Raw genomic sequence first — 13,709 nt, 5'->3', positions numbered from 1 at the left:
ACTTCATGTGAATAGACACTCTGATATATTAAAGCCAATGTATTATTTCCTTCAGCTGAGACACGTCAGACACATCATGATGGTTTTGAATTACTTGAAATATCATTAAAATCACTTGAAATACAGTTCAGCGCAAGTCATATATCATATAGACTACATGAAATTAGATTTATTTGCCAATATATCAGTTATCATCTTTCAAATATAAAGAATTATCGGTATAAAAAAAGTCATATCAGTGCATCCCTAGAGGAAGTGGTTGTTATACATGTTAATGTGCATAAAAAGAAACAATAAAACCACAAATCGCTCATTTAACGTTTTTATTACGGACAAAATGAAACAAAAAGGCATAGTGACACAAAATGACCTGGCTGGCAAGGAAAGAAAAAAAAACGGTATTCAAAAAGTAAAAATAAAAGCAATTGTCATCATCATCATAATCAAAAAACAAAAGAACATTGTAGTTATAAGCAAAATTGATCTCATTTTGTTCATAAATAGAAACCTGTTAAACATTATTAAATATTAACCGATGGGCTGATGACATTTTAAAATAATCATTGCTGACTTTACAAATAAAATAACTACAATTGGCAGGTTTGTACACAAATTAAATGTCTTAGAAGTTATTTCTTTTATCCAACTAAAAATAGTATGCTACAGTAGAAAAAAAAAGATTCAAATAAACCGTTTGACTAAATGATCGAATGCATTTATTTTATTCCCACGAAACTTAAAGATGAGATCAACACAATAGAACATCTAGCAAAAGCTACTAGAAAACTATAGACCCACTGTTGATTTAATTTACTGTGTGCTGTATTATCTCACATTATAGTTCACCTTTACATGTTATATTGGTGGATTTAATGTCAGTCAAGACCAGGCAAAAGAAATGAATTGAACTACTGCGTTAGGCTCGAAGCGACCTCTATGCAAGTACACCATGTGAAGTGTGTGTGTGTGTGATTCGGCACAACACAAGTATGCGGTGCGTTTTCTTCATCTACAGTCAGTCACTGTCATGGTGGAGAAAAGTTTAAAGAGAATATTGCTGAAAAGTTAAAGTTAAACATGGCACAAACTGTGTTCACATCCGTGCACTTGTGTAAAGTACGTTTCTGGCCTTTGACCTGAATCCGGAGGCGCCTTCAGAACATTTACACTTCACATTTAAAACCTGAGAGTAAATCAACAAAGCTGATCAGATCGCGTCACAGGTTTGGCTGTGAGCACGCTTCGTTTGACCATGCGTTTGCGATCTCAGAGTCGTGCAGGAGTCCGTTTCGAAATCAAAAATGGGGCTCCGGCGTAATCGGGGAGCCTAAATGGAGAGCCAGGTCATGCAGTCTGTCATGGGGTTTTGCCTTAGATCTTTATTTGGGGGATCGGGGGATCACACCAGTGAGATTTAATGCAAGATTGTGTACGTGGTGTGGAAACACTCTTGATATCACCTGCACAGGCTGTTCAGTTACACAACGCACAAATACACACTCACACACACGCTCATTCACGCCGGCACGCATTCACAAAATACCATTTAAAATACAAATCAATGAATTATAAGTCATATTAAAGAAGAAAAAATATCTGGACTTCATCTTCCCAATTTGACCCCCCAAAAAGTGATATTTACAATCACACTGTGACAGATCAACAAAGACCTACACGGGTCTTTAAATTTACAAAAAGAAGTTGTATTCATCAATTTGTGTATTTGTTTTTTTCTTTTTCTTTTTTTGCCTAAAATTCACAGAGCATCAGTTGATGTAACGCCCTCGAGAGAGACGTTAACGGGCCAAAAGAAGAGCTATGTTGCAAGCAGGAAATAAATAAAAGTACAACAACAAAACGAAACAAAAAAATGAGACGAGGAAAGGAAAGTAACTGAGAAACTAAGAGGACAGTTTTCCTCTGTTATAGTTAAAGCTCATTCGCCCTGAGGGCCAGTTTAATGGTAGTTTGCTTTATTTTTTTTTCCTTTTCGCTTTTTGTTATATACATCTTTTTTTTCCTTTTTTTAAGTTTATTCAGAGACGGGGTGAGTGCTCTCTGAGGTCTCTGGCACAGAGGCCTGTACATTTTTAAGTGCTTGGCAAAAATGAAAGGATCACTAGTAGTCTTCAGAACGCGTACACACACACATCCTTCTAAAAACGAATGCAAAATGACACTGAGGGAAACTGATGATGTCTGGGAAGGGTGGAGAGGTGCGGAGGAGGGGGGGACTCCCTGGTGTTGTTTCATCTTTTCTCTTTCCGTTCTCCTTGTTTTGCTTCAAGTGAGGTAGAGTGGCTTATCCCTGCCTATCATACTGCCACTGCAAGACAATGAGACACAAATCAGCATCAGGAACGTGTTATAATGAGGACATTTTCACCCAGAAATAAGAATTTTGTCATCACTCACTCGCACTCACACACTCGCTCACACACTCGCTCACACACTCACTCACTCGCTCACACACTCACTCACTCACACACTCGCTCACACACTCACTCGCTCACACACTCACTCACACACTCGCTCACACAATCACTCACACATTCACTCACACACACACTCACTCGCTCACACACTCACTCGCTCGCGCACACACTCGCGCACACACTCGCTCACACACTCGCTCACACACGCTCACACAATCACTCACACATTCACTCACACTCACACTCACTCGCTCACACACTCGCTCACACTCACTCACACACTCGCTCACACACTCACTCACACACTCGCTCACACACTCACTCACACTCGCTCACTCACTCGCTCACTCACACGCTCACTCACACGCTCACACACACACTCGCACAAACACTCACACACACTCACTCACTCACTCACTCACTCACATGCACACTCGCTCACTCGCTCACTCACTCACTCACTCACTCACTCACTCACACGCACACTCACACACTCACTCACACACTCGCTCACACAATCACTCACACATTCACTCACTCGCTCACACACTCACTCACACGCTCACACACTCACTCGCTCACTCACTCGCTCACACACTCACTCACACACTCGCTCACACAATCACTCACACATTCACTCACTCACACTCACTCGCTCACACACTCGCTCACACACGCTCACACAATCACTCACACATTCACTCACACTCACTCGCTCACACACTCGCTCACACACTCGCTCACACTCACTCACACACTCACTCACACTCGCTCACACACTCACTCACACACTCGCTCACTCACACGCTCACTCACACACTCGCTCACACGCTCACTCACTCACTCACTCACTCACTCACTCACTCACACACACACACACTCACACACTCACTCGCTCACTCTCACTCACGCTCGCTCGCTCGCTCGCTCACTCACTCACTCACTCGCTCACTCACACTCTCACTCACTCACACACAGTCACTCACTCACTCACACACAGTCACACTCTCACTCACTCACACACTCACACTCTCACTCACTCACACACACTCGCTCGCTCGCTCGCTCGCTCACTCACTCACACACACACACGCTCGCTCACTCACACACTCGCTCGCTCGCTCACACACTCACTCACTCACTCACTCACACACTCGCTCACTCACTCACTCACTCACACGCACACTCACTCTCACTCACACTCACTCACTCACTCACTCACTCACTCACTCACTCACTCACTCACACTCACTCACTCACTCTCACTCACTCACTCACTCTCACACACACACACACACACACACACACACACACACACACACACACTCACTCACACAGTCACTCACACGCTCACTCACTCACACACACTCACACAGTCACTCACTCACTCACTCACTCACTCACACACTCACTCACTCACACTCACTCGCTCACTCTCACTCACACTCACTCTCTCACTCACTCTCTCACTCATGCTCGCTCACTCACTCACTCACACACTCACTTGCTCACACACTCACTCGCTCACTCACACTCTCACTCACTCACACACACTCGCTCGCTCGCTCACTCACTCACTCGCTCACACTCACTCACTCACACTCACTCGCTCACTCACACTCACTCGCACACACACTCACACACACTCTCACACACTCACTCACTCACTCACTCACACGCACACTCACTCTCACACGCTCACTCACTCACACACACACTCTCACACACACACACTCACTCACTCACACACTCACACACACACACACACACACTCACTCACTCACTCACACACACACGCTCACTCACTCACTCACACACACACTCACACTCACTCACTCACTCACTCACACACTCACACTCACTCACTCACTCACTCACTCACTCACTCACTCACTCACACACTCACACACTCACACACTCACACTCACTCACTCACTCACTCACTCACTCACTCACTCACTCACACAGACTAAAATGCATGTTTGAGCTGCTTTAACTGAAAGCAATTGACACTAAATTATCTTAAAATATGTCAGTGCCATTGTTTTGTCTCAAGACGCACACAAGTAATGTTTTTTTGTTGTTGTTGTCTGAGGCACATTTATAAAAGCCACATTTAAATGCCCTAATTGAGCTAAAGCCTAATCCTGACTAAATCTTGACTAAACAAAAACAGGATAAGGTTGACTTCACCTTGGACTAAAAAGTACATTTGACACAGGACTAAGCCTAAATTAAAAAAGCACTATTATGAAACATGATTTGTTTTTGTCAATGCTTTGAGCAGAGTGAACATTATGCTAAATATCTACTTTAGTGTTCCACATAAGAAAGCAAGTCATACAGATTTGGAATGACATGAGGCTGAATAAATGATGACAGAATTTTCATTTTTGGGTGAACTGATATTTTAACTGTTGTTGTGTGTGTTTTTTTACATTGCATTGTTATATTACACAGTAAATAATTCATGTCACACAGCTCTGAAAACACACATGCTGCTTGCACACGCTCACAGAGTCCCCTGATACTGACACACGTCTCAGGAGACAGTTAACATAATGCACACACACACACACACACACACACACACACTGTTTACCTGCAGTGGTTTCCGCCGCACTCCCGGTTGCAGTACTCGCTGTCCCAGTCGGGGTTCTGGCCCACTGGGTTTGGGGCCCCTGGAGACTGAGACCCCCCCACACTCTTCTGATACTCCGACTGTAAGTGAGAGAATCCCTGAGAGAGAGACAGGACACATGTTTTATTACCATTTTAAGGCGAGAAACATATGCAAGTATGCAAACATGAATGCTTAGCCAATGCAATGAAAGTGTAACCCTGATGTGTGTACTTAACATACACCATATTGCCAAAAGTATTAGGACGCCCCTCCAAATCACACTGAGTTCAGGTGTTCAGTCACTTCATGGCCACAGGTGTATAAATCAAGCTCTAGGCCTGCAGACGCTTCTACACACATTAGTGAAAGAATGGGTCGCTCTCAGGAGCTCAGTGAACTCAAGCGTGGGGCCGTGATAGGCTGACACCTGTGCAATAAGGCCATTCCTGACATTTCCTCACTACTAAATATTACACGCTCAACTGTTAGTGGGATTATAACAAAGTGGAAGCCATTGGGAACAACAACAACTCAGCCACAAAGTGTTAGGCCACGTAAAATCACAGAGCGGGGTCAGCGCATGCTGAGGGTCACAGTGCGCAGAAGTTGCCAACTTTCTGCAGAGTCAACAGCTCCAGACCTCCAGACTTCTGTGGCCTTCAGATGAGCTCAAGAACAGCGGAGAGAGCTTCATGGAATGGGTTTCCATGGCCGAGCAGCTCATCCAAGCCTTACATCACCAAAAGCAATGCAAAGCGTGGGATGCAGGGGAGTAAAGCAGCCGCCACTGGACTCTAGAGCAGTAAGACGTGTTCCCTGAGCGACCAATCACGCTTCAGTCTGACAATCCCATGGACGAGTCTGGGTTTGGCGGTTGCCAGGAGAACGGGACTCGCCTGAATGCATTGTGCCACGTGTAAAGTTTGGTGGAGGGGGGAGTATGGGGTGTGGATGTTTTTCAGGGGTTGGGCTTAGTCCCTTAGTTCCAGTGAAAGTAACTCTTAATACTTTAGCATACCAAGACATTTTGGACAATTTCATGCTCCCGACTTTGTGGGATCAGTTTGTGGACGGCCCCTTCCTGTCCCAGCATGACTGCGCTCCAGTGCACAAAGCGTCGGTCCATAAAGACATGGATGAGGAGTTTGGTGTGGAGGAACTTGACTGGCCTGAGCTCAACCCGATAGAACAGCTTTGGGATGAATTAGAGCAGAGACTGAGAGCCAGGCCTTCTCGTCCAACATCAGTGCCTGACCTCACAAATGAGCTTCTAGAAGAATGGTCAAAAATCCCCATAAACACACTCCTAAACCTTGAGGAAAGCCTTCCCAGAAGAGCTGGAGCTGTTAGAGAGGGTGGGCCGACTCCACATTAGACCCTACGGATTAACAATGGGATGGCATTAAAGTTCATGAGCATGGAAAGACAGCCGTCCCAAAACTTTTGGCAACATAGTGTACTTTAAATGTACAAAAAGCATATTATTATTCTTTTGTTTGTTTGCATTTTAAGAATTTAACCTGACATTTGTTCCTCACTTCTTTTCGAAACGGCTTATGAAATGTTTTCTTGTATTGCTTGACTGTAGGAAGGTGCTAAACGCTGATGGTGCTTTGGAAAATCAGACCTTTTCACACACAACGTCTTTAGAACAGAGACAACACCTCCGAAACAACACATCCTCCACCCGTTCTCACTTCATCTCATTTCACCTCGCACGCATAAGATGACCTGTCCTTTTTCAAGTTCATTTCATAACATTTTCCCTACACGATTTGTTTCCGAACACCGCTATTAATATTGAGCGATTCCACTGTTCTAAACAAAAACATGAAGTATATTGCATGTGTATCAATGTTTTTCCACATAAAATAAGCTTGTTCGCTTGTTTTATATTTAACACTAATCATGGCAAGTTCTGAACGGAATACTACCATACTGTGTGTTTACTGCACGCTGCATTTATAGAGTATGTTTCTTTTTCTCAAAATAGTACATAAAACTATGCAGAATGCAATGATAAATGTTTCATAGTGCTAAATGCATGTAAAAGTAGTGTGCAATCTCTGAGCAAATGACATCCAATTATCATTGCTTTTTTTTAAATCAAGCAAACACTGTAAATGGAAGGTAACATTAAGTGCATTGCATTGTGGGATAGAGTACATATTGAAGTGTGTTCTGGTTATAAAACGCTGGTCCAATCACACCCCATAAACACAAGTATGCATTTAGTACATGAAAATAGTGCATGAAGCTGTATGCAGTATGCCATGCTTAACATCAGGTTTGGACTGGAATACTGTCAAATATATGCTGTATATATATATATATACTAATATGCATTTAGAAAAACAAATAAACACTGGAAATGGATGGTCACGTTGAGAGCACTGCATCGTGGGATACAGTACCTACAGTGCATTTTGGCAGTATGTAATTTATGCAAATAGAAATTTCAGCCACTATGAACAGTATTGCATGGTAGTGTGCTGTTCGAATCACAAGCATGTGCAGTGTTTAGTACATGAAACTGCAGTATGCCACGTTAAATGTTTCTATGGTTTGCAATTTAATATAATTACTTATTATTGTGCAATATATGCTGTGTATTTTATACTCTATTTTTTTATCGTATGCAAAGTAGTATGCAATGCTAAACCTTTCTAGGGCTTATTTGCATTAAAAAAAAAACTGGAAATGGATGGTCAAGTTGAGTGCATTGCATTGTGGGTCAGTGCCTACAATGCACATTATGGCAAATGTGAAATTTGAGACACTATACACACTTTGCACAGTGTTACATGGTAATGTGCTGTTCTAATCGCACCCCATAAACCCAAGCATGTGTGCCGTTCAGTGCTTTTATAGGATTAATTTTTAATGGTCAATATCTGCTGTATATTCTATACTCTTTTTCTTTTAATAATGCAATGCTAAACATTTCTAGGGCTTATTTGCATTAAAAAAAACTAAAAAACTACCAAGTTGAGTGCATCGCTTTGTGGGTCAGTACCTATAATGCACATTTTGGCATATTAGTATATGCATATAGATTATCAGATATTACTACATGGTAGTGTCCCGTTCCAATTGCACCTCCTGAACACAAGCCTGTGTGGCGTATGCGATGTTTTGAATTTATCAGAATTACTGTTTACTGGTCAATATATGCTGTGTATTTTATACTTTTTTATTATAAAGTAGTATGCAATGCTAAACATTTCTAGGGATTATTTGCATTTAAAAAAAATCAAATAAACACTGTAAATTAACTACCAAGTTGAGTGCATCGCTTTGTGGGTCAGTACCTATAATGCACATTTTGGCATATTAGTATATGCATATAGATTATCAGATATTACTACATGTAGTGTCCCGTTCCAATAAACACAAGCACGTGTGGTGTCTCCCAGCATGCACGCTAACCTGCTGTCCTGGGGGTGGGGAGTGCAGTGGAGCCTGGAGGCCCATCTGGTGAGAGATGATTGGCTGTGACTGGACCTGCTGCATGCGGATTGGCTGGTTGAGGAGAGAGCCCTGGTGCAGAGAGAGCTGTTGGTGGAGGGGAGGGCTGATCTGGAAGGAGGCCGGCGGGGAGGCACTGAGCGCGGGCAGCATGGCCGACCGGGGCAGGCCGTGTCTGGGAGTCCCGTAACTCTGCAGGTCCGGGAGGGGGTAGGGACTCGGGCCCAGATACGGAGAGGAAGGCTGGGGAGGAACGCTGTACAGGGAGGCGTTGGGGGGCATCATGTGTGACGACGGCTGGCTAGACTGGGCGCTTTTGCTCTCCACCGGGTCACTGTAGGTCTGAGAGACAGAAAATGGTCGGATTTACTTTGAAACAGTTTTCACTCAGAAAGCGCTAGTAAATTCCATGAATAATTAAAGAAATGGAAGGTAACACATGACATTTTGAAGTTGAAAGACCAAAATAGTGTTTTCATGTAAAATGCCCTCCATAATCTTTAGTTAGAGCTGCACAATTATGGATAAATTGAGAATCACATTTTTTGGTTTCGAATAGAGATCAGGCAACTAAACAAAATATCAGGTTCTGACAAAATATTACTTGACATGTGAAAGATTATTAAATTAGATTTTTGTTTAGGTCTGAGAGACAGAAAATGGTCAAAATGGTGTCGGATTTACTTTGAAACAGTTTTCACTTAGAAAGTGCTAGTAAATAGAAACCAATAAGTCTAAATGTTTTGAATTTAATAGAATTACTGCTTACTGGTCAATATATGCTGTGTTTTTATACTATTTTTTATATATATATAAAGTAGTATGCAATGCTATAAAAAAATCAAATAAACAACGTAAATTAACTAAATTAACCAAGTTGAGTGTGGGTCAGTACCTACAATGCACATTTTGGCAAATTAGTATAGAAATGCAGTGGAGCCATAAATAATTAAAGGAAGTGTATGTAAGATTGTGGCCAAAACTGGTACTGCAATCACTATCCCCCCTCCCCTCCCCCTGACTCGAGGTTGCCAGATTGGCTGCAGGATCAGCAGGAACGTTTGTAGATCTGCAGCTGAGGTAACTAGAGCAGATCTGGCAACCCTGATGCCCAAACACTACTGACTTCATGATTGGTCGATAGGTGGAGGGCGGAGCTTCAGGCCAAAATGACATCATCAACATCAGTTGAGGGCTGCAACAACAACTTTTAAATGACAATATCCTGGCCGGACTACTGTTGTCAGTGATAGAAGTATTTGAAATGAACATGATTTCTTAATGTCTAGTGACATATCAGGGCCATTTTATGATTCATTGAAATACATTTCTTACATACAGTTCCTTGAAATGGGCGGTAAAGGCCCTTTCACACTGGACATGATTTTGACGTGCAAATATTTCGTGCAATGTTTTATTATTTATTTAATCAGCTGTTTGTGTAATGAGCACTTCCACACCGAACACGAATGTGCTGCGGCGAAAAAAAGCTTCTTCTTTTTTTACTCTAGCGGCGACAGAATGGAAAGTGAACGTGTTGCCATCAGTGGCACTGAAATGTTCACATTGTGACTCAAATGGAAACATCTGCTCCGGATCGATTGGTCCCTGAAGTGTGTGTTTGTCTCGTCAGATGCGCTGCTAACGTTACTATCTCTGGAGGAGCTCCTCAGTTTGTTTCATGGACATTTGAAAGTAAGTGCAGAAGTGGCCATGATAAAGTTTTAGCTCCTGTACAGGATTAGCGGACTCCCCTTCAGACTCTGTTCTTTAAGACTGGCTGCACCCAAAACCTTCCTCTCGGTCTTTTAAATAAAATGAAAAGCTTGTCTTCACTGAATGAGGACGTGTCCGTGTTTTCTCAGCTGACGCTGCGAAAGTTTTGGAATGTCGGAGCTCTGAAACATCGCAAATTACTGTCGCAGCTGATATGAATGGTTTTGACACGAAAGCTTCGCCTTTTCGTTACGCGTCTGGTGTGAAAGGGCCTTAACACGTGACATCTTGACGTAGAAAGACCAAAATAGTATTTTCATGTAAAATGCACTCTATAAACTTCCATTTAAATCTTCAACAGTTTTTACAGTGTTAGATCAATGGATGAATCAGTGTTTTTGAACGAATCTCTTGAATGAATGATTCAATGACTCACTCATAAAGACATCTCTTGTTTCATTACTGGATGAATCAGCGTTTTTGAACGAATCTCTTGAATGAATGATTCAATGACTCACTCATTAGACATCTCTTGTTTCATTACTGGATGAATCAGCATTTTTTAACAAATCTCTTGAATGAATGATTCAATGATTCACTCATAAGACATCACTTGTTTCAACAAATCTCTTGAATGAATGATTCAATGATTCACTCATAAGACATCTCTTGTTTCATTACTGGATGAATCAGCATTTTTGAACGAATCTCTTGAATGAATGATTCAATGACTCACTAATAAAGACATCTCTTGTTTCATTACTTGATGAATCAGTGTTTTTTAACAAATCTCTTGAGTGAATGATTCAATGACTCATAAGACATCTCTTGTTTCATTACTGGATGAATCAGCGGTTTTGAACGAATCTCTTGAATGAATGATTCAATGACTCACTCATTAGACATCTCTTGTTTCAACAAATCTCTTGAATGAATGATTCAATGATTCACTCATAAGACATCACTTGTTTCAACAAATCTCTTGAATGAATGATTCAATGATTCACTCATAAGACATCTCTTGTTTCATCACTGGATGAATCAGTGTTTTTGAACAAATCTCTTGAATAAATGATTCAATGACTCACTCATAAGACATCACTTGTTTCAACAAATCTCTTGAATGAATGATTCAATGACTCACTCATAAGACTTCACTTGTTTCATCCCTGGATGAATCAGCGTTTTTGAACGAATGAATGATTCAATGTCACCAACTGGTGTAACGATGTAATTGATCAAATCGTTATTTGAAGTGCCATTTTACTTTCAAAAGGTGATTTACTCTATTGGGATCATTTCTGTAGACATCCGTGTTTATATCCCAACTATAAACTTTTATCCCAGACAACATTTTAATAGACAGAGCTAATTCACTGTCATTTCGGAATAAGATCACGTGGGTGTTTGAATGGAGATCGCCATCTTTTAACGACTACATCCCAGAAATGTTGAATGTCAGAAGAGATCTCAAAAAGAACTGCTTGGATTTCCCAAAGCATGCAATCAGAAGTCTGAGATTTCAATATGACCTCAAACATTTCTATCAAATAATCACATTAATGTGAGAGCTCTCACTTTGACTCGTTTGCATACTCTGTGTGTTTGAGTACATCTGAGGTGATTATTAAATGAATCATAAATGAGCATGGTTCTTTTGGAGGCTGTCAGAAGTGTGAGTATTCAGAACAGCAGAAAACCACAGTGAGAAGCAGTAGGAAACGCCAATCGCACGAACACATCTATCTCTGATCTGTCAAATTGAGAGCATGCGCTCACTGCAGAGCATTGTTTCATTACCGTTTTACGCATTGTAAATGGCAATATGTTTTTCAAATGCCAGTGCGTGATGGGCAGTGGGCCGTGTTCATCAGCTGTCACAATCATGGCGCTTTCATAATGCTTCATATTTATTGAGCAGAACATCGAAACTGGTCAACATGAACAGATTGAATGCTGAGTCCGTGTCCGTAGAGAACCAGGAAAAAGCATGCATGTGGACAGGACCGTTTGAGCAAGCACATCTGCCGCGGACATTTTCAAACATTTCTCTTTAAATTAAACAAGTGGAGATTGTCCAGGTCCTGAACGTACATCACACACACACACACACGATCGCTTTCAAAAGAAAACTGCTATCGATGGTGCCTCGTATTTCATAAAACCTCTAAACATCATCACAAGCCATGCAGAGTTTCACTTTTTAAGTCTCTCTGATATACGCTTAACTAGATGTTTTGATAAAAGGATGATGAATTATCCAGATTTGAGAAAAAATGTACTTTTACACAAACACAAAACATTATTTATCTAAAACTACTGAGACAATAATGCATCACTATAAAAACAGCACCAGGTGCACGAGTTTAAACACGCTCCAACTTCACATTTCCCACCAATTCTTCTTGTGCTTTAGTCTCAATTATGCATAAAAACCTCATTTATGAGCAAAAAGAGTCATCCTCTTTTCATGAGTGTGCGTTTCAAGTTTTAGGCTTTGGATTTGATCGTTAGGCCGATTTTTGTTATATTATTTTTTTCTATCATATTTTCCTTCTTTTCAATGCATGAGAGTATATATGAACACATCAATCAAAGCATCTGCCAAAAACAGATTTTGACGAAATATTTAATTATACGCAATGAAAGATGAGAAAGGCGTTTAATAAAAGCCTCCGAGGGTGATGAATACTGTATTCACGGCTTAATCAACGCTCTTGTTTTGGGCCAAGGAGCTCACAGAGCGAGGTATGGGAAAGGAGAGAGAGTGTTTAGCATGAAAATGCAATTTGCGTTTTTCAAAAGAGAAACAATGAATGTAAAATTAGTGGTTTGAAATCGCTGCGTTTTATTATGCAGATGAACGTATGCGATGAAACGACACAGTGCTGATTTGAATCTGCTTTCGCAAATTTGCCATCGATTTATGGCCGTCACATGCGCAATGACGGCAGGCCGTGCAGCGATTACAACAACGGCTAGTGACCGCACCGACGTGACAGAGACGAAGACGTTTAAGGCTTGAACTAATGATGCCGTACACATGAGAATGAGCCTTTAAAGGATCAGTTCACACACCAGATGAGGGATCTGTCATCTTTCATTTCCAAACCTGTTTGACTGAAAGGATTTTTTTCAAAGGTTATTTTCTACTCAAGATCGATGATTTATGACTGTAAGTGCGTTCCAATTCATGATTTTATGCCATTCCGTAGTATAAATAGTGCGAGTAATAAATAGTGCAACATTCAATGTTGATGCCTTGAACAGAAAACAAGAACGTTCCCTGCGTCCCAATCCGCATACTATCCATACTGAATAGTACTTGAAAATAGAGTTAGTATGTCCCAAATCGTAGTAAAAGAGTATTTCAAAGATACCTGGATGGTTTACTATTCCGGTCCGAATTTGAAGTCCGGATCGATGCGCACTCTAACGGCTGATATTACCCACAACCCATTGCGAGT

At 41.3% G+C, this 13,709-nt stretch overlaps 1 protein-coding gene across 7 annotated transcripts in view; it reads right to left on the bottom strand.

Moving 5' to 3' along the window:
- Nucleotides 1-309: 309 nt before the first annotated feature.
- The window catches only part of tox2 (TOX high mobility group box family member 2), a 194,356-nt gene continuing 180,956 nt past the window's right edge, over nt 310-13,709 (bottom strand). For all 7 annotated transcript variants that reach the window (XM_067458745.1, XM_067458742.1, XM_067458746.1 and 4 more), the window contains 3 exons: nt 8,488-8,868; nt 5,038-5,174; nt 310-2,326 (listed from right to left, as the gene is read on the bottom strand). In XM_067458745.1, coding sequence (XP_067314846.1) covers nt 2,284-2,326; nt 5,038-5,174; nt 8,488-8,868 — 561 coding nt within the window. In that variant the 3' untranslated portion in view covers nt 310-2,283. The remainder of the gene's footprint in view (nt 2,327-5,037; nt 5,175-8,487; nt 8,869-13,709) is intronic.

The sequence above is a fragment of the Pseudorasbora parva genome, chromosome 12 (assembly GCF_024679245.1).
Source record: "Pseudorasbora parva isolate DD20220531a chromosome 12, ASM2467924v1, whole genome shotgun sequence".
In the NCBI taxonomy this organism is placed as follows: Eukaryota; Metazoa; Chordata; class Actinopteri; order Cypriniformes; family Gobionidae; genus Pseudorasbora; species Pseudorasbora parva.
This window is presented reverse-complemented; position numbering and strand designations above follow the sequence as displayed.